Genomic DNA, 21475 nt, shown 5'->3' on the forward strand with positions numbered 1-21475 from the left:
CAAACCTCCTTAAGCGGCTGTATTATCCAGTCCTTCAAAGCTTTGTAGTATCTGGAGGTTAATCCATCTGGCCCTGGAGATTTCCCCAATTGCATATTTTGAATGGCACCCTCTATTTCTTGTTCAGTTATTTTCTCATTTAAGAGCAACATACTTTCTTGCGAAATTTTTTGTAATCCATATTTCTTGAGAAATTCTTCCATTTCTCTTTCGTTTTCCGGCCCTTGTGCGTATAGTCTTCTGAAATAACTCTGAAAGCAATTGCTGATCTCATTTGGTTTAGAAATGTTCTTTCCATCTACCTCCAAACTTGTGACTGTGTTCAATTTCTGTCTCTTCTTCAATTGCCATGATAGGAGTTTTCCACATTTATCTGCCGATTCGAATGTCTTTTGTCTCATTCGCTTAATTTTCCATTCAATCTCCTGGTTCATCAATTCCATATATTGCTTCTGATACAGTTTAATTTCTCTCAAGATCTCATGTGACTTTGGTTTAGATCTCAATTTCTTTTCACTATCTTTTATCTTTTCCAAAATTTTATCTTTCTTCTCATGCTGTTTCCTCCTTTTTAAGGAATTCTGTTGTATCAGGAAACCCCTCATCACGGCCTTGCTTGCGTCCCAGATCACTCGTTTCTCCACTTCTGTCCTCAGATTTATCTCGAAGTAGTCCTCAGGATCTGTCCTTCCAGTGAGCACTTAAGGTTGATTTCCTTCAGAATGGATAGGTTTGATCTTCTTGCAGTCCATGGGACTCTCAAGAGTCTCCTCCAGCACCATAATTCAAAAGCATCAATTCTTGGGCGATCAGCCTTCTTTATGGTCCAGCTCTCACTTCCATACATCACTACTGGGGAAACCATAGCTTTAACTATACGGACCTTTGTTGGCAAGGTGATGTCTCTGCTTTTTAAGATGCTGTCTAGGTTTGTTATTGCTTTTCTCCCGAGAAGCAGGCGTCCGTTAATTTCATGACTGCTGTCACCATCTGCAGTGATCATGGAGGCCAAGAAAGTAAAATCTCTCACTGCCTCCATTTCTTCCCCTTCTGTTTGCCAGGAGGTGATGGGACCAGTGGCCACGATCTTAGTTTTTTTGATGTTAAGCTTCAGACCATATTTTGCGCTCTCCACTTTTAAGAGGTTCTTTACCATCAAAGTTGTGTCATCTGCATATCTGTGGTTGTTGATATTTCTTCTGGCAATCTTAATTCCGGCTTGGGATTCATCCAGTCCAGCTTTTCGCATGATGAATTCTGCATATAAGTTAAATAAGCAGGAAGACAAAATACAGCCTTGTTGTGGATCATTGCCTTGTCGTGGTGAAGGGGCTTGAATAACTCAGAGAAGCTATGAACTATGCCGTGCAGGGCCACCCAAGACGGACAGGTCATAGTGGAGAGTTTTGACTAAACGTGATCCACCTGGAGCAGGAATCGGCAAGCCACTCCAGTACCCCTGCCAAGAAAACTCCAGGAACATATAAACTTAGGCACAGCTTGCAGTCAAAGAAGTGTTAAATCAGGCTTACTTGCCTAGGACCAGCAAAAGGCACTTCTAGGGAAACTTGCAAAAGTTTGGTATTTTTTTCAAGGAGGCCTCAAAGGACTGACCTGCATGTGAGGACAGGCAAGCCAGGAAGAAATGTAAACCATTATCTTCTGCGAACTTAATTGTAGGGTTGCGTTAAATGCTGCATTGCAGTCTGGATGAAGACTCAAGCTGCTGCTACCTATTAGTATCCTATCTGCAAGATCTGAATTATTTGGAGGACAAGTTCAGAGATGACTTGGTCCTGTTAATAATAAAGCAGGGCAAGCATTAATGAAGTTCTCTAGACAGCTTCTTTGCCTCCAGCAGATAGGTGCCAAGTTCACAGGACATGAACTAAACTGAATGAGTTCATTATACATTGAGTTTGTGAGCATTCCTGTGAACCAAAATGGCACATAAATGATCATGCATTACCCTAATAATGCACCCAGAGTTGCTTACACATGTAAGTGAACTCATGTTTATTGTGCCCAGAGGATGTGGTGTCATCTTGAAAATGACAGCTTTATCTTCGATGTCAGTCATAGGTGGATTGAATCCACCCAGTAGCCCCACCGAGGGAACCAAAACCTAGAGCCCAATCACTGCTCTCCTCACAGAACCTCCCAAGATATGATCAGTTCTGGCAGAGGCGAGTGTTCATCCCTTGTCAGCCGGGTCAACTATTCCTTAAGGCAGGGGAAGCCTTTCTGGCCACTGGAACAGATCTTAATCTCCCTTTTCCCTGGTGAGCCAAATTTGACAGGTAGGCAGGGCACATTTCTTGCACATTTGTGTATAATGTGTAAGGTAAAGGTAAAAGGACCCCTGAACATTAGGTCCCGTCTCGGATGACTCTGGGGTTGCTGCGCTCATCTCGCTTTACTGGCCGAGGGAGCCGGCGTACAGCTTCCGGGTCATGTGGCCAGCATGACTAAGCCGCTTCTGGCAAACTAGAGCAGCGCACGGAAACGCCGTTTACCTTCCCGCCGAAGCGGTACCTATTTATCTACTTGCAGTCTGACCTGCTTTCGAACTGCTAGGTTGGCAGGAGCAGGGACCGAGCAATGGGAGCTCATCCCGTCGCGGGGATTTGAACTGCCGACCTTCTGATCAGCAGGTCCTAGGCTCTGTGGTTTAACCCACAGCTCCACCCACGTCCCAGTATAATGTGTAGTTGAGCTCTAAAATCTGCCAGTAGTTGAGAACAGGCGAGCAGAGAGGCAAGGGTAACAAGCAGGTGAATATGAGCAAATTCAGTTGTGGGTTTGCAAAAGCACAGTAATCTGAGATCTTGTGTGTTTTTTCTTCTTTCAGCTGTCAATGGCTATCTGTTTGGGAACCTGCCCGGACTCACCATGTGCAAGGATGACAAGGTTTCTTGGCATAGTATTGGACTAGGCACGGAAACAGACATGCATGGTGTTCATTTCCAAGGGAACACCATTCACTTGGGTGGCACAACCAGGGATACCCTTGCCTTGTTCCCTCACACGTCGGCAACAGCCCTGATGCAGCCAGACCAAGTAGGTAGGTTTTTGGGAGTGGCACCTGAGCATCCTTTCTCCATGTGACTACAAAGCTGTCACCATGTGCGTTGATAAATCAAATCATTGTGATGCTCACTGGGTTATGAATGTTTAGAACACTGTAAATGTTGCTGTAGCATCCATACGCTCATTGAGCCTCTACTTTGAAGTATCAGTGTATCAACTGATTTATAAACTGCTTGAGCCAAAGGACATAGTACTGATGCAATGCAAGACACTCCTATGTTATAATCAACATTGCAATAATACTATTGTCAGTGCTATGCTGTAAGGGAGTGCCTTCTTCATGTGTGCATCTCCATCCATCAAGTTATGCAAGGGCAAAACACAGCTGAAAGAGGCCGCTGCAGAATCTGCAGCAACATCTTCCTTCTGTATCCATATGTATAACGGTAAAGGGACCCCTGACCATTAGGTCCAGTCGTGACCGACTCTGGGGTTGTAGCGCTCATCTCGCTTTATTGGCCGAGGGAGCCGGCATACAGCTTCCGGGTCATGTGGCCAGCATGACTAAGCCGTTTCTGGCGAACCAGAGCAGCACACGGAAATGCCATTTACCTTCCTGCCGGAGCGGTACCTATTTATCTACTTGCACTTTGACGTGCTTTTGAACTGCTAGGTTGGCAGGAGCAGGGACCGAGCAATGGGAGCTCATCCCGTCACGGGGATTTGAACCGAACCGCCGACCTTCTGATCAGCAAGTCCTAGGCTCTGTGGTTTAACCCACAGCGCCACCCACGTCCCATCCATATGTATAGGGAGAGGTAAAAAGGTAAAGTCAAAGGCGACTATGTGGTTCATCTTGCTTTTCAGGCCGAGGGAACTGGCATTCGTCCACAGACAGCTTTCTGGGTCATGTGGCCAGCATGACAAAAACATGGTGCATGGAAGACCGTGCTGAGTGCCAGAGCACACGGAAATGCCATTTACCTGTTTATCTACTCGCACTGGTGTGCTTTCAAACTGCTAGGTTGGCAGAAGCTGGAAAAGAGCAACAGGAGCTCACGACCATCGAGCGGATTCGAACTGCTGACCTTCCGATCTGCAAGCCCAGGAGGCTCAGTGGTTTAGACCACAGCGCCACCTATGTCCCCATCCATATATATATGTGTGTGTAAAGCATTTTTATACCCTCCTTTGGTCACATTCCGTGGGCAATTCGCAACGGGAGTAAAACATTTAAAATGTAAATGTACCACCAATTAGCTCAATCTGTTAGAGCATGGTGCTGATAACGTCATGGTCACAGGTTTGATCCACCTGCATATTCCTGCATTGCGGGGGGGTTGGGATAGATGACCCTTGGGTCCCATCCAGCTTTACAGTTCTGTGATTCTGTGTGAAATAATCCAATCTTCCCCTACATACTCCTCCCTTGATCCTTCACTCTGCTGGTTCAAATCTTCTTGTCAAATCTTTGCTCACCTTCTCTATTCCCCACCTGCACCCTTTTACTTTTCTAGCTTTCTACAGTCGCAGAAGGAACATGGGTGGCACTGTGGGTTAAACCACAGAGCCTAGGACTTGCCGATCAGAAGGTTGGTGGTTTGAATCCCTGTGACGGGGTGAGCTGCCGTTGCTCGGTCCCTGCTCCTGCCAACCTAGCAGTTCGAAAGCATGTCAAAGTGCAAGTAGATAAATAGGTACTGCTCCGGCAGGAAGGTAAACGGCATTTCCATGTGCTGCTCTGGTTTGCCAGAAGCGGCTTAGTCATGCTGGCCACATGACCTGGAAGCTGTATGCCGGCTCCCTCGGCCCATAGAGCAAGATGAGCGCCGCAACCCCAGAGTCGGCCACAACTGGACCTGATGGTCAGGGGTCCCTTTACCTTTACCTTTACCTTTACAGTTGCATGCCTCCTGACAGCTGATGCTCTCCCACTTCCTTAAGACACATCTGTTCACCTTGGCTTCCCCTCCAGCTGAACAGCCTTCCCTTTTATTTCATCCCCCACACTAATATATATTGTCTCTTCACTTTAGATTGTAGCCGGCAGGCAGAGGGGTGCTGTATTTCTGCTTTGGGTACAGTGATTTAAAGTGCAATAACACCAACAATCATCTCCTCGAGCAGCTAGCATGGTGATAAATGTCACAATTTCCTTTCAGGGACTTTCCAGTTGGTTTGCAGGACGTTCGATCACTTTACAGGAGGGATGAAGGAGCTTTATGAAGTTAAGCCCTGTGGCAAAACACCTCACGATGGGAGGCACTATGGAACCATGAGAACATATTATATTGCTGCCGAAGAAATGGAGTGGGACTATGCCCCTGATAAGAACAGAGCAGAGCAGACGGGGGAGGCAACGAGCAAAGAGGAAAGGTACAGATAAGGGGCAATTTTGATTTTGATAGGATAAACTGCCAAATTCTCTGGATCTAATTTGTGAACCAAAGCCCAGCTGTCCTTTGAGATTCACAGTCCTCTGAATTTCGTGATACAGTTCTTCAACTCAACAATGTGTTTTTTAAAAATATATGAATGCATTATGTTAGGGGAAAGCATAGAAAAACACATATTTTAGTGAAGATAGCATGCAGAAATGTGTTACACCTGGGTAAATTGCTTGCAGAAATGTGCATATTGGTCAAAACTGCATATTTATTAAAATAAACTCACACTAAAATGCTAACAAGTATTCATAAGGATTTATTTTTCTAAAATAAAAAGAAAATAGCAAACAGATGTTGAAAGGTGGAGGTGGATTAAAATGTGGAAAAAAGATAACCTGAGAGAACCAAAATTCACAGCATCGTCCTTTGTTTCCGGGTCACAGGTCATGGCTTCCTGGCAGATTTGAGCCTTTTGTCTTTAGAAATTAGGCACTTGCAGCCTGAGCTTATGTATATTTACTTAGAAGTATGCTCTGCTATTCAGTGGAGTTTAATTCCAAGTAGGTTTTGCAGAGAATTGCAACCCAAGGTACCTTTATCTTGAAGTAAATCCTATTGAAGACAGTGGGACTTGCAGCTGAGGTAAATGTGCATAGGATTGCACTGTGCATCGCTTCAACTATTTCCATTTCGGCCCTCTCACATCCTGGGGTAAACAAGGCCTACAAATTTCACTGTCCAGCTATTCAGAACACAGTTTGCCTCTTTAAGTGTCACTGTCTTTCTATCATTGCCTCAGTTTTTATTATTCTGCTTAAGAATGGTAAATATTTTGGGGGTCTTTTAAACTGTTTTCTCGCCTTGTAAAATGTTTTCAAGTTACGGACATGTCTTTGTGAGCCAAGGTGAAGGCCTCATTGGTTCAAAATACAAGAAGGCTGTTTATAGAGAATACAAAAGTGGAGATTTCGTGGAGCGCAAAAGGAGGGGCACAAAGGAGCGGCATCTGCAAATTCTAGGTGAGAAATTTGGTGCTACATATTTCATTTGAAACTCTTGAAAGCACCTTGCAAATATTAAGCATTGGTGTTTGGTTCAGCTTGTGAGGAAAAGGCAAGGACGCAGCATGGGGTGAAAGCTACCGCCTTTCAAAGGTGCCGTCTGAATGCATCCACTCTGCAAGAGTTTTTTTTTTAACCGCAGTCAAAGAGAGGCTAAGCAAGCGTCTCACCAGGAGAGGGAGCTACATCATTAGAGTTCCCCTGAACTGTCCCAATTATCGGTCCGAGTTCAGGTTGAAAGAAATGTGTGTGCAGGCTTCTTTTTTTAAGTTCAATGATTTATTTTAAAATATATCATTAGTAATAAGTTGAGTGACTTCACTTCAGCAACGCATGCAGAGTAAATAAGATGCTTTGTGCAGCCTTTGTTTAAAGCAAGGATGGGAAACTTGTGGCCCTTTTGGTGCATAGCTGTCAACTTTTCCCTTTTCTTGCAAGGAATCCTATTCGGAATAAGGGAGTTTTCCTTTAAAAAGGAGAAACATTGACAGCTATGTTCTGGTGTTGATTACAGGGCCGGCCCAACCATGAGGCAGACTGAGGCAGCTGTCTCAGGTGGCAGAAGCCCATGGGGCAGTGCCCCCATGCAGGGCCATCTTACCCATAGGCACTAGGGGCGCGGGGCACCTGGGTGCCGGGCTCTCAGAGGCACCAGGCCGAGAGTCCGGGGCCTAAGAGTTGAGCCCGCCCATTGGCTGGAGCACTGCGGCGGGCTCTTCTGCTTCGGGCGGCTCTGCGTTTGGGGGTGACCAAGCCAGCAAGACGCTGAGGTGGCCAGCTGGCTCTGCCCTCCTGCGTGCCTGGGACTGGGCAACCAGATGGATCCACCAGACGGATCTTTGCATCCCGGCGCCGCATATGCTTAAGACAGCCCTGCCCCCATGGGTACCGCACCTGCCCCTGCTGTTGCCACAGGAGACGTGAGGAGAAGCAGCAGTGGTGGCTTCCAGGGAGATCTTGCGAGATCTCATGGAACTCATGCGAGTTTTCACCAGAAGCTGCTGCTGCCCCACAACTCCAGCAAGCAAGGCTGTAGTGGCAGTGGGTGGGGGACGACAACTTCCTGTTCTACCTCAGGTGGCAAAATGGGACAGGCCACCATCCTTCCTATCTCCATTTGGCCATACTGGCTGGGACTAGGGGGAGCTGGAAGTTCAACAGCATCTGGAGGGCCACAGGTTCTTTTAATGGCTGCTAGAGAAAATATGAACAACCTTCTAGCACATTCTTTGTTGAAAACTATATGGCACTGAACACAGTGGGATTTACTTCCAAGTTGGCATGCCTACAGTTGCATTGCTACTCAATTAATCTTTTTTTCTCTCCAAGTAACAGGCCTGGTTATTATCCATTTCCAGTCTTGTCTAGCGTTAGAATGAGAAGGTGTTTTAATGTTCTTATAAACTGCTTTTCATCACAAGTGACCTCAAAGTATTTACATAAAACATAAACAAACCATATAATTACAAATAGCAGAATGAAAGTAAAATAAGAACCAGCAACAGTGCCAATAATATTAATAATAAAACCGCAAAATCAGTGCTATAAAGCAAGACAGATTCAAAAATAGTCTAACCGTAATCGAAAGCTAGAGAGAAAAAACAAGTACATTTCCACTGAGCGGTGAACGCCCAACAATAACATGGAACAGGATTTCCCAAACTTGGGTCTCCAGCTGTGTTTGGACCACAACTCCCATCATCCCCCAACTCGCAGGACCAGTCCAAAAACAGCTGCAGGCCCAAGTCTGGGAAACCCTGATATGGAAGATTATGGTGCTCAGCATTTTGTGTGTGTGTGTTTTGTCTTTTCATTTCTTATCTTTTAACTTTGCATCATGCCTCTCTGTTACTTTTTGACTTTTTCAAACACCCACCACCACCTTAGGGCCCTTGATCCATGCAGAAGTTGGTGACTCAATACTAATTGTGTTTAAGAACAAAGCTAGTCGTCCATATTCAGTATCGGCACATGGCGTGGAAGCAACAGCGGCTGGGAATAAAGCACGCACCACGATGCCAGGTGAATTACACTGCATGTTTCCAAGTCTTTAGGTTCTGTTAACAATGTGTTCCGTTTGGTATTTTAATGCACACTAAACTAGAATTAAGGGGATGCAGGTGGCGCTGTGGGTTAAAGCCTCAGCGCCTAGGACTTGCTGATCGAAAGGTCGGCGGTTCGAATCCCTGCGGCGGGGTGCGCTCCCGCTGCTCGGTCCCAGCGCCTGCCAACCTAGCAGTTCGAAAGCACCTCCGGGTGCAAGTAGATAAATAGGGACCGCTTACCAGCGGGAAGGTAAACGGCGTTTCCGTGTGCGGCTCTGGCTCGCCAGAGCAGCGATGTCACACTGGCCACGTGACCCGGAAGTGTCTCCGGACAGCGCTGGCCCCTGGCCTCTTAAGTGAGATGGGCGCACAACCCCAGAGTCTGTCAAGACTGGCCCGTACGGGCAGGGGTACCTTTACCTTTTACCTTTAAACTAGAATTAATCACAGTAGGGAAATATGGAGATGTCTTGATGTTGGCAGACCTATAGGTGTGGCCACATTTTAAAAAAATATCAAGTTAAGATGGTTGTATAATTAGTACAATCAACAGATTTTGGCCAGGGATTGCTTGCATTGCCCAACACCATCACATTGCTGCTATGGTGTTTTAGTGTGTTTAATTTTATTGTGAGTCTGAACTGTTCGTTGTAAGCTGCCTTAAGTAGCAGAAAGGTGGGAAATAAATATTTCATTTTTTAAAAAATGATGTTTTCATTAAGGACTGGAAATCCTTAATTTTGGTAGGGGGTGGTGTTAACACCCTTTGAGTTTTGTACCATACCAGCTTGAGAACCGTAAGTCCCTACTAAGGAAGACTGGCAACTTAAATTAATGGAATATGCTGAAATGGCTAAATTAACTGGAAGATTAAGAAATCAAAAAGACAACAAATATAAAAAAGAATGGAAAATGTTTATTGCATATTTACAAAAGCATTGTAAGAAAGTTTATACAATAGCAGGTTTTTAAAAAAACACTTGTAATATTAAGAATAATGTTAAATTTGGAAATAATTAAGAATAAGGAAATTACAGACATGTATAATATAAGATGATACAAAAGAACCAGGGGTGGGAATGGAGGGAAGTCGGGGATCTGAGTAATCCCAAAATGTGGATTTAATATGATGTGAAAATGTTTTTTCTGTGTGTGTGGTTTATATTTACTGTTTTAAAATTATAATGTTTAGTTATGAAAATGAATAAATATTATTATTTTTAAAAGCTACTGTTTTTAATGAGATGTTTTTCATGAGATGTTTTTAATGTTTTGGTTTTAAACCAAAGTACTGAGTTTCATGAGATATTTGGATTTTGACAAACTGTTCTTTATTCCTTTTTATATATGTGGACAGGAGAAATAAATACTTACCGATGGAACGTCCCAGAAAGGTCAGGACCTGGAGTCTCTGATCCCAACTGTATTACTTGGGTTTACTACTCAACAGTGCATTTTGTAAAGGTAAATGTAATGAAGGTGTGCCCCTGCCCCATGCCCTGTGTGTCTTTTATGGGAGCACCCTTGGAAAATATTTATTTGCCTGAAATGTTAAATGAATACTATATTATCAAGCTCCATCTGTACAAAGCCAAATGTAAATCAGGGATGGGGAACAGGATTCAGCCTGGATCCTGATCTCCCCCAATCTCCCCATGGACCGCTGTTCTAACACTTTGCTACATTATTATAGTTGTTATTCTGGCATGGCTCTTTGTTATCACAGTTGCTTTAGGGGCCTTTCATTTAAAAAGTTGGTTTTTGAACAAAATAACTGCATGCATCTATAAATTAATGATGATGATGATGATAATGATAATAATTTATTGTTTATTGTTTATACCCCGCCCATCTGGCTGGGTTTTCCCAGCCACTCTGGGCAGCTCCCAATCAAATATTAAAAACACAATACAGTGGTACCTCGGGTTAAGTACTTAATTCGTTCTGGAGTTCCATACTTTACCTGAAGCACCACTTTAGCTAATGGGGCAATTTCTGTTCTCATCCTGAAGCAAAGTTCTTAACCCAAGGTACTATTTCTGGGTTAGCAGAGTCTGTAACCTGAAGTGTATGTAACCTGAAGCGTATGTAACCCGAGGTACCACTGTACAGTCTTTTTAACACAATATTATTCCCTGTTTTCCATTTCTCTTTAATTCCAGGATATGTACAGTGGCTTGATCGGGCCGCTTATAATTTGCAGAAAAGGAGTCTTAAATGAAAAGGGTTTAAGAACAGACATTGACCGAGAATTTGCCCTTCTGTTCCTGGTCTTTGATGAAAACAGGTCCTGGTATTTGAATGACAACATTGAGAAATATCTACAGGAGGATCCGAAGGCGTTCAAGCACACCGATGACTTTGTGGAAGGGAACAATATGCATGGTATGCTGTTGAGCATAGGATTATTATTTTTAAATGTTACTTCGTGAAACATTCAGGTTTGCTACTGAACAGTTGCACAATGCGACATGCACTAAGCAGGAATAAATGCAGACATTCAAAGCGCTTCTCTGTTATAGTTCTGTTAGGACTGATGGGGTTGGAGGATAGGCAACACAAATGCTCCCTGCACTTAAGAAAGCATTGTGTCAAGAAGAGGGCACCTCCTGAGGTACTTGCTTTCTGAGTGTGACAAGCTTTTCAAGCTGGAAAAACATTCAGACAAGGACCGGCTGGTGAATAGGTAAATAAGAGAGGAGGTTTTCCTTGCAGGGCTTAGAAATGAAAACCTTAATACAAAGAAATGCTTGGAAATAAAAAGCTTTAATCTAAAGCAGGGATGTCAACTGGTTGATCATGATCTACTGGTTGATCAACAACCTTGGATTCCAATGGGTAGAACACTGCCAGTTTTGTTTTGTTTTTTATAGTGGGGGTAGATCACAGTCTCTTGAAAGTTGGACATGCCTGATCTAAAGAAATACTTCTTCAACAGGAGTTCCCTGTTGCCTGCTTCCTGCTCTAGCGAAAGCTGATCCGGAGGGTTTGGAAATCCCCTGGAATGGCAAAGCATGTGGTTCAGAGAGTTGCCAGTAGGAGGGAGGAGACCAGAGGAAATCCACAAAGGCAAGGGATTCTCTGGATCCAAGCCAATCATTCTAGCAAGAGCAGAGGTTTTGAATAATGTACCGTATTTTTGTATAAGACGACCCCTATTTTTTTAAACCCAAAATTAAGAAATTACCATATTTTTTGCTCTATAAGACGCACCAGACCATAAGACTCACCTAGTTTTTGGAGGAGGAAAACAAGAAAAAAAATATTCTGAATCTCAGAAGCCAGAACAACAAGAGGGATCGCTGCGCAGCGAAAGCAGCGATCCCTCCTGCTGTTCTGGCTGCGCAGCCTACATTCACTCCATAAGGCACAAACATTTCCCCTTACTTTTTAGGAGGGAAAAAGTGAGTCTTATAGAGCAAAAAATACGGTAAGTTGTTTAGCTTTGGGGGGGGAGGTCACTTCTGCCAATTGCTCACCCACCTGCCTGCCACTGCCGATCACTTGCCACAGCCACTGCACACCTCGCCGCAGCCGCCAATTGTCTGCCCGCTTGCTGCCACCAACAGCCCACCTGCCCACTTGCCACAGCCACCAATCGCCTGCCCACCTCGCCACAGCCGCCAATCGCCTGCCCAATTGCCGCAGCCACAGCCACTAATCACCCGCCCAATCACCACTGCCAATCTCCTGCTTGCTGCTGCCATTAATCGCACGTCCCCTCTCTGCATTCACTATCCGTGTATAAGACGACACCCAATTTTTGCCTATTTTTTTAGCGAAAAGCATCACCTTATACACAGAAAAATACGGTATATACCTTGTCCCATTAAACTTTAATTAGTTTAATGCAAAGTAAATGTCCGGTGCGCTTCCATCGTCTCAAGTCCCATTACAGCAGAGCATTTCACGCAGCAGTTTAAGAAGGGCAGGAGAGGCAGTATTTCTTTTCAAAGAGGAGTCTTGGAGCAAGCGGTTTTGGAACTCAAAGAAAGGTTTATTTACAAAAACAAAAAACCCGGCCACGAACCACACATATCAGCAAATACGCCCAAAAGGGGAGAAGGGACAAGCAAACACACGGGAGACTATTTATACAAACTCATGTTCCTGGAAACCTAATGACTTCCAGCTGCTCAGTGATTAGAGCGTTTCTGCTACCTTTTAACCCTTTGATAGCAATTTTAATTTGCAGTGGAGCCCACTGATAAACCTGCATGCCTCTGCAAACTTTGCAAATCTCTCCCTTCAGCAATCAATGGAAAGATCTATGACAATCTCCATGGGCTAACGATGAACGAAGGGGAAAACACCAACTGGTACCTGATTGGAATGGGAAATGAAATTGACCTTCATACTGTCCATTTCCATGGAGAGAGCTTTCTGTTCAAGGTTGGTATAAGCAAAATAGTACCATTTGCATTGTGACGAATAACTTAAATAGAAAGCATTAGCTCTCAGAGCAGGGATGTTATTGCAAACAAACCACGTGTGCATGCACATCCTATACCAGCAGGAAATTAGTAGGTCACAATTAGTAAAAGGAGGTAAAGCATTTTAGTCATGCTGCTACAATTAGCTACTTTTCCATAAGCACAATGCACTTGGATTATATCCTATTAATCCCTGAAGAGTGATACATAAGTGGAGGGTGCTTCTATAAGTAAATCCCTTTGGTGGATTAGATTATATATATATATGGCTGTGGGTGTATATCTTCCACATAGATGAGAATTCATATCTCCAACCATTTACTTTGTGCCGCTGGCAAAACTGCAGACAAAAATATGCTAAAATGCAGGTGATTTTTCATGAGAACTTTAAAAATAAATAAAATGCAGACTGATATGGAGATGTGGAAAACTGAATTTAAGAAAAAAATAAGATAAACAAAAATGGACATATTTGCCCATCCTCAAATGAGGGGGAAGGGGAGCTTCTTCTTTTTTATCTTCTCAGAGTTTCAAAAAGCAAACAAAACAGAGGGTATGATTCTGCCAAGCTAAGCACTTCAATGTCCCTTTTTTTTTTTTAAGGAAGGGGAGGTGAGGAGAGAAAGAGTGTTAAGCATGTGGTTCTCTTCCCCCACTGAAATAAGAGATTTCATAGTCACATACCAAAAAAATTTGTTTGCAATAATCACAGAGGATCCCCATATGGCTGTTTCTGCATGGTGACTGGGTGGCCAGAATACAGTGGTACCTCGGGTTATATATGCTTCAGGTTACAGACGCTTCAGGTTACAGACTCCGCTAACCCAGAAATATTACCTTGGGTTAAGAACTTTGCTTCAGGATGAGAACATAAATCGTGCTCCAGCAGCGTGGCAGCAGCAGGAGGCCCCATTAGCTAAAGTGGTGCTTCAGGTTAAGAACAGTTTCAGGTTAAGAACGGACCTCCAGAACAAATTAAGTACTTAACCTGAGATACCACTGTATCCCATTTGGGCCATTTTCCCAAAGTGCTGTGTAAGAATGCCCTCTGATCATCTGATCAGCACAGTCACCTTTCAGACCGGAATGTTTCTAGTAATTTGGAATTTCTACAGCAGGAAATCCCAAAAGCTCATAAAAACAGAGGGTGGGCTACTTATACCACCTAGGGATAAGCTTTGAATTTACTCAATGCTCTCCTGTCTTTGACACAGAAGGATCACAATCACAGAGGAGATGTGTATGACCTCTTCCCTGGGACGTTTCAGACTGTTGAACTTGTAGCGTTCAATCCTGGGACATGGCTTCTGCACTGCCACGTTCACGATCACATCCATGCTGGGATGGAGACAACTTACACTATTGTTGAATCAGGTAAGGTTCCTTTGTAACATGGGTTTGGGCAGCTTATGCACCCAAGTAGTCATAGAACATGAGAAAAGCCTTGTTGAAAAGCCCACTTAGTCCAGCACCCTGATCTCACAGTGGCCAACCAACTATTCTTATTGTTGCTAACCCACACACGTGGGTCTCTGGACTATTAAACCTAATTAATATATCCTCTTACCAATTCCCGTCAGTAAGCATAGGCTCCTGGTTTGGATAAAGAAGAAACTGTGGTTAATTGAGGACTCCAACATTGCTTTTATTTCCTTCGCTCAGATGGTGTGGGACGTGGAGTCACAACCACGAAATATGACACATTTACAGTCAATGGCAAGAAGACTGGAGAAGGTATGACTTTGGGCCGCTTCACATTTCATGGAGCAAACCCAGGTTTGCCGCAAAAAGAACATTCAAGAGGCCAGACCGGGTTCCATAATGAGTGTGTGTGTACGAGGCTCATGTTTAGAAGCACGCATTTGCCCCCACTTCTTGATCATGCTTTCCATATTCAATTACACATTTAGGATGGGAGCACAGGACCCTGCTTTAGACTGAGAGCTCATCCACACTTTGGTTTGCTCCACTGCTTTCCCACGGGAAAGCATGTGGTTGAGCGCTGATTTGGAATAAGGCAATCAGGATTTCCACGGATTGCCGTTTGTTCCGATTTAGCGATAAAGAGTGGGTTTTCCATGGGAAAGCAGTGGGTCAAAGGCAAAACTGCTCAGACCCATGCTCTCTAGGCACAGGACAAGCGGAAATGTGGGCTATCCCCAGGTCCAACCATTACTCTATATAGCTCAGTATTGTCTACAGGGTTTCCCAAGCTTGGGTCTCCAACTGTTTGGGGGGGGGGTTGGACTACAACTCCCATCATCCCTGGCCACTGGTTCTGGTAGCTAGGGATGATGGGAAGCATAGTCCAACAACAGCTGGAGATCCAAGTTTGAGAAACCCTGGTCTACACTAAGGTTGCCTATTCACACTTTTAATTGTCCCATAATTTCAAGTCATGGGTCCAGGCGGTAAACAGTGGGTTTTCCCAGGGAAACCAAAGGAGCCAAAAAAAACCTTTCTTGGACCCATGACTTGATATCACAGGACAAACAAAAGTGTGGATGGACCCAGACTGACAGCAACCTTTCAGGGTTTCAGGAAGGACTTACCTGCTGAGCTTTGAACCTGGGACCTTCTACATGCAAGATCTACCCCTGAGCTACAGCCCTTCCCCAACTAAAAGGGGAAGATGTACAACTAAAAGCAAAATGTCTCAATCAGCCCACAGTGGGGTTTGTTTGTTTTTTATTTAGTTGACGTTTCCCTTCCAGGTGAAGGAGTACATTTCTCACAAATGCCTTTCTCTTTCAGCAGGTAAAGGCAGAGCAGGAATAGAATTCTTGGGGAAAACTCTGGGCCCAGGAGAAGCCAGCTCGGTGCTCAAAGCTCTTTTTATCACTGGACTTGTTCTGTTGGTAGCTCTCTTGATCCTTATTCTCATTGTTGCTTGCCAGAAGAAAAAGGCCCGTTATAGAGCCATAGGTCACAAATGCGATCTTCCAATGGAGTCCTTCTGATCTGACTGAACATGGCTTCCTTGTCAGGAATGTTGCTGCTGCCTTTTGAGGTGAGAGGAAACGCCGACACATATGGCCGCTTCCAGTTTATTTATCATTCATCCCAATGTGTTCCCACAAAGTTCGTGGGGAGGTTAGCCCGTGTTAGCTAACCCTCCCATGTCGCTGGTTTCCAGGGAGGTTGTGCACACTTGCATGAAGCAAGTGTTATCCCACATTTTACAGTGTGTTTCCCCACCACTTTCCTAACTGCAAAAAGTCCAGTTTGGGTGGGTATGGGGGAGAAGGTTTGTTGTTCAGGAACTCTAAGTCCGTTTTAATTGCACAACCCTAATTTGCCGGTATGTGACTGAATCCCACCCCGAAATAGCGACAGTCCGGAAGCATCCATGTATGTTACACAGAGCAAAACTACAGCAACTACTACTACCGTGCAATAATTTTAAACGGACTTGTAGTTGGGATAAAACTAGGAATGATTTCGGGAACTCCCTTCTTGCCACATAGAACTATTTCAAAGCAGGCCCCAGAACATCTCGGATTTGAGTTAGGTCTGAAAGGGATATGAATTGGACCCTGTGGAGATACACACCTGAGCCAGAATCTAAATGAATTCTTCAAGTAACTAAAGGACACATATGGGAAATGAATTGGCTTGGCTGTTCTGTTTTTATTTTATTGTTTAATATTAGCTTCATTTGTCTGGCCGCCCAGTAACTCATGTTCTCTAGAAAGCTCACAAAGATGAAAAGGACAAAATACAATCTTAACAATATACTGTATTTTTCGCTCTATAAGACTCACTTTTTCCCTCCTAAAAAGTAAGGGGAAATGTGTGTGCGTCTTATGGAGCGAATGCAGGCTGCGCAGCTATCCCAGAAGCCAGAACAGCAAGAGGGATTGCTGCTTTCACTGCGCAGCGATCCCTCTTGCTGTTCTGGCTTCTGAGATTCAGAATATTTTTTTTCTTGTTTTCCTCCTCCAAAAACTAGGTGCTTCTTGTGGTCTGGTGTGTCTTATAGAGCGAAAAATACAGTAATGTAAAACAACAATCCATGCAAGTGCTGCTATCAGCCCACTTTGTTGTTGTTGTTGATGTTGTTGTTTAGTCATTTAGCCGTGTCCGACTCTTCGTGACCCCATGGACCAGAGCACGCCAGGCACTCCTGTCTTCCACTGCATCCCGCAGTTTGGTCAAACTCATGTTAGTAGCTTCGAGAACACTGTCCAACCATCTCGTCCTCTGTCGTCCCCTTCTCCTTGTGCCCTCCATCTTTCCCAACATCAGGGTCTTTTCCAGGGAGTCTTCTCTTCTCATAAGGTGGCCAAAGTATTGGAGCCTCAGCTTCAGGATCTGTTCTTCCAGTGAGCACTTGGGGCTGATTTCCTTAAGAATCTGCCCACTACCTATGTGCAAATTCACTTATGCGAATGTAAAGAATTGTGCCCAAACTCTTTGGCTAATTAAACCATCTAGGCCTTTTAAACTTGGAGGGGGCAGGGATGTTGCTTTTGTTTGTTACTGTGTGCTATGTAGTTTTGTGTTTTTATATTGTAAGCTGCCCTGTGACCCTCAGATGGCAGGCTGTATATAAAAATAAAATAAATCGAGACATTCTGAGCAAATAAAAAGGCGTTCCTCTGGTGCCAAAAAGACTGCAAGAATTGTGCCAGATGGTGTCCTCCCACAACCAGGGTGCCACCACTGGGAAGGACCTCTCTCTAACAGCCAACAAACTCATTTGGCAACAGCACTAGGATCAGGGCCCCTGATGAGAATTGTAAGGCTCAAGAAGGTAGGTATGGGAGAAGGCAATTGGTTCCAAGGAATTCGGGGCTTTATTGTTTTAATGCAGATGGTGACAGCAGTCACGAAATTAAAATACGCCTGCTCCTTGGGAGAAAGGCGATGGCAAACCTAGACAGCATCTTAAAAAGCAGAGACATCACCTTGCCAACAAAGGTCCATATAGTTAAAGCCATGGTTTTCCCAGTAGTGATGTATGGAAGTGAGAGCTGGACCATCAAGAAGGCTGATCGCCAAAGAATTGATGCTTTTGAATTATGGTGCTGGAGGAGACTCTTGAGAGTCCCATGGACTGCAAGAAGATCAAACGCATCCATTCTTAAGGAAATCAGCTCTGAGTGCTCACTGGAAGGACAGATCGTGAAGCTGAGGCTCCAATACTTTGGCCACCTCATGAGAAGAGAAGACTCCCTGGAAAAGACCCTGATGTTGGAAAAATTGAGGGCACAAGGAGAAGGGGACGACAGAGGACGAGATGGTTGGACAGTGTTCTCGAAGCCACAAACATGAGTCTGACCAACCTGCGGGAGGCAGTGGAAGACAGGAATGCCTGGCGTGCTCTGGTCCATGAGGTCACGAAGAGTCGGACATGACTAAACGACTAAACAACAACAACATTGTTTTAAACCAGAACCTTAAGTTAGAAACTGACTGGGAGCAGCTGGTAAGGCAGTGGCATAATATGATCAAAATGCCCACTGTTCTTGCCACCCTGTTCTGGACCAGGTACAGTTTCCAGACCATTTTTAAAGGGAACTCCATGTACAGTGCATTGCAGTGGTCTAAGCAGGAGGCTACCAAAGATGCATAGAATAACTGCGGCCAAGCTTACCTCCATCTAAGTATAGTCTCAGCTGGTGCATCAGCAGATGCTGATGAAATGTGCTTTGAGCCAAAGAGGGCACCTGATTCACTAACGATGGTGCTGGATCAAGAGGCAGACCCAGACACGATCCTTTAGGGCAGCAGTTCTCAACCTGTGGGTCCCCAGATGTTGTTGGACTACAACTCCCATCATCCCTAGCTAGCAAGGCCAGAGCTCAGGGATGATGGAAGTTGTAGTCCAACAACATTTGGGGACCCACAGGTTGAGAACCGTTGCTTTAGGGGGAATGCACCCTCATCCAGAACTGGTGGGTGGGTAGGCCACCTACCCAGTGCAGCAACATGTTGCTTGGATTGTCTCAGTTCATTCACCTTCATCCAGTCCATTGTTGCACCTACAGCCTTATCTGCCTCTGGCGAAATAAATGTCACCTGCATTCTAGTTGCATCTCAGATCAAATATATGGATGGTGTCTCCTAGCGGTGTCAAAGCAAAACTATCAAGGGCCAGGCACAAGTTCACCAGCACCACTTTTGGGAATTTACCATCCAAATAGGAGCAGCACCATTGCAAAGCACTACCTCTAAACATCCAACCTGGACAGCCTGTGCAGAGGGGTATCATGGTCAATGGGGGTAAAAGATCCAGGAGAATTAACACGGTCACATCTCCCCTGTACTGAGCTCCATATTTACTTTAGACTAGCCTAGAGAGCTCAATTGACTAGAGCTTGGCGCTGATAATGCCAAGGTTGCAAGTTCCATCCCTGTATGCGACAGCTGCATAGCCCTTCATTGCAGGGTGTTTGATCCTCAGGGTCCCTTCCAACCTACAATTCTATGATTCTACTCAAGAATACATGGGTGGGTGTTTTTCCATGCTTATTTATTGTATTAAGCAAAGTGGGAGATAAGAGTCAGCATCTAGTAGACAATACGGTGTTGGACTTGGACCAGAAAGTTGTCCCTCTCATGCCAAAAAATGTAACATTTTTATATGTAACTCTGTATTTTTGTAATACTTGTTTAAGTTGTCTGTTGTTGCTTCAGGGTTTTTTTGTGCACCGCTTAAAGATATTTTAAATATATTAAGCGGTACAAAAATTAAATAATAAATAAAGTTCACTGGGTAGCCTCTTGGGAAAGCTGTTTGCTGTCTTTTACTTCACCAAACTATTGTGAGTATAAAATAGGATATCCCCATATAGGCTGTCCTGAGTTCCTCAGAGGAAGGGCAAACATACAAATGTGGCAAATGGTGTGCTCGCTTACTAAAGAAATTAACTAATTTTATGAATGCAGCTACTGCTTATTATAATTTCTTGCTTTTGCCGTGCTTTTAATCTAAAGTGGTCAGTTAAAACAATGGGCCAGCTCAGACCCAAGAGAACTGTGCTTAGTTCTGAAACCACAGATTGATCTGAACTGCAGTTAGCACAAACCACAGTTCCCTGTATTTGGGTGTAACAAAGAACTGTGCTTTGTTCAAAAGCGGAATATAGAAGCACAGGTGTGAAGGAGGCTAATACAGACTGATCCTTGAAATGGCAAACCAAGGTCTGTCGCTGCAACACTGAACTGACCCAATAATGTCTTTTTGGCTTCTTAATAGTAGTGAAATGGTTCCATATAGAGACATTGTGACGGGCAACTAACAATAGCATTTTCAGGTTGCTGAAGGCCGTGTAAGAGCAGCATCATGATTTTTGATGTGAACACTCATCCTAATATTAGTAAACAAATTCCAAAATCCTGTTTCACCAGAAATGGCAGCTGGGCAAACAAAATTAGTGTGTACACCTAGGGCAATAATACTTTTCATCTCTCTTGAAAGCTGTTGTCTGTTGCCAGTTTGTTCAAAGTATCAGGAAGTGGCTTTAATTGCTGGTTTTGCTTCTTCTTCTTTGGTGATCACTCATAGCTGAGTAAGATTGTCTTCCATTAACACGGTTTTAACAGTGAGTCCATAAGTGACCATGGAGGCCAATTCTGGATCCACAGGTCCTTCCACAGTGGGGACATTGGTTTCCGGGAGGGAGCTGATCATGGTATGGATTTGCCATACTTATCATGACAAGTAGAATCATTCAGTTCTGTCTCACTCCTCATGAGAACCTGTTGCAAAAGCCTTTTTCAAGGGGGTCAGTCTTAAACAGGGGTCAGCAAGGTTTATCTTGCCTGGGTTGGATTGGTCCCACAGAAGGATCCCCAGATTGCGGGCATGCATGATTGCGCGCGTCCACAATTTTCAGCGTCTGTGCATGCGCAGATGCGATTTTCGGCATCTGCCTCTGCGCAGATGCGATTTTCAGCGCCGCAGAAGCGAGTCCCCGTTCTGTGCTGTGTGAGCGGGCAGCTCAATTCAGGGGTGGCTTGTGGGCCGGTCAAACAACCTCTGCCAGCCGCTTCCGGTCCATGGGCCTTAGGTTGCTGACCCCTGGTCTTAGACCTAAATGGCCCTTCTATTTTTCTATTCTGTGAAGCATTTTATCAGAGTGTGTAAAGGTAAAGGGACCCCTGACCATTAGGTCCAGTCGTGGCCTTCTCTGGTGTTACGGCACTCAACTCGCTTTATTGGCCGAGGGAGCTGGCGTACAGCTTCCGGGTCATGTGGCCAGCATGACTAAGCCGCTTCTGGCGAACCAGAGCAGTGCACGGAAACGCTGTTTACCTTCCCGCCAGAGTGGTACCTATTTATCTACTTGCACTTTGAGGTGCTTTCGAACTGCTAGGTTGGCAGGAGCAGGGACCGAGCAACGGGAGTCCACCCTGTCACGGGGATTCAAACCGCTGACCTTTTGATCAGCAAGTCCTAGGCTCTGCGGTTTAACCCACAGCGCCACCTTCTATGGCCCTTCTATTTTTCTATTCTGTGAAGCATTTTATTGGAGTGTGTACCTTTCTCCATTTACTCGTTTGTTGTAAAT

At 44.5% G+C, this 21475-nt stretch overlaps 1 protein-coding gene across 4 annotated transcripts in view; it reads left to right on the top strand.

Moving 5' to 3' along the window:
* Window positions 1–16698, top strand: part of HEPHL1 (hephaestin like 1) — a 44507-nt gene extending 27809 nt beyond the window's left edge. For 3 of the 4 annotated variants that reach the window (XM_079973404.1, XM_079973403.1, XM_079973406.1), the window contains 10 exons: window positions 2852–3064; window positions 5193–5406; window positions 6297–6436; window positions 8366–8500; window positions 9881–9987; window positions 10686–10908; window positions 12776–12915; window positions 14171–14330; window positions 14619–14690; window positions 15711–16698. In XM_079973404.1, the coding sequence (XP_079829530.1) occupies window positions 2852–3064; window positions 5193–5406; window positions 6297–6436; window positions 8366–8500; window positions 9881–9987; window positions 10686–10908; window positions 12776–12915; window positions 14171–14330; window positions 14619–14690; window positions 15711–15916 (1610 nt within the window). In that variant the 3' untranslated portion in view covers window positions 15917–16698. The remainder of the gene's footprint in view (window positions 1–2851; window positions 3065–5192; window positions 5407–6296; window positions 6437–8365; window positions 8501–9880; window positions 9988–10685; window positions 10909–12775; window positions 12916–14170; window positions 14331–14618; window positions 14691–15710) is intronic. The other variant, XM_079973405.1, reaches the window with a different exon arrangement.
* Window positions 16699–21475: the final 4777 nt, after the last annotated feature.

The sequence above is a fragment of the Podarcis cretensis genome, assembly GCF_951804945.1.
Source record: "Podarcis cretensis genome assembly, chromosome: 4".
NCBI classification, from domain to species: domain Eukaryota; kingdom Metazoa; phylum Chordata; class Lepidosauria; order Squamata; family Lacertidae; genus Podarcis; species Podarcis cretensis.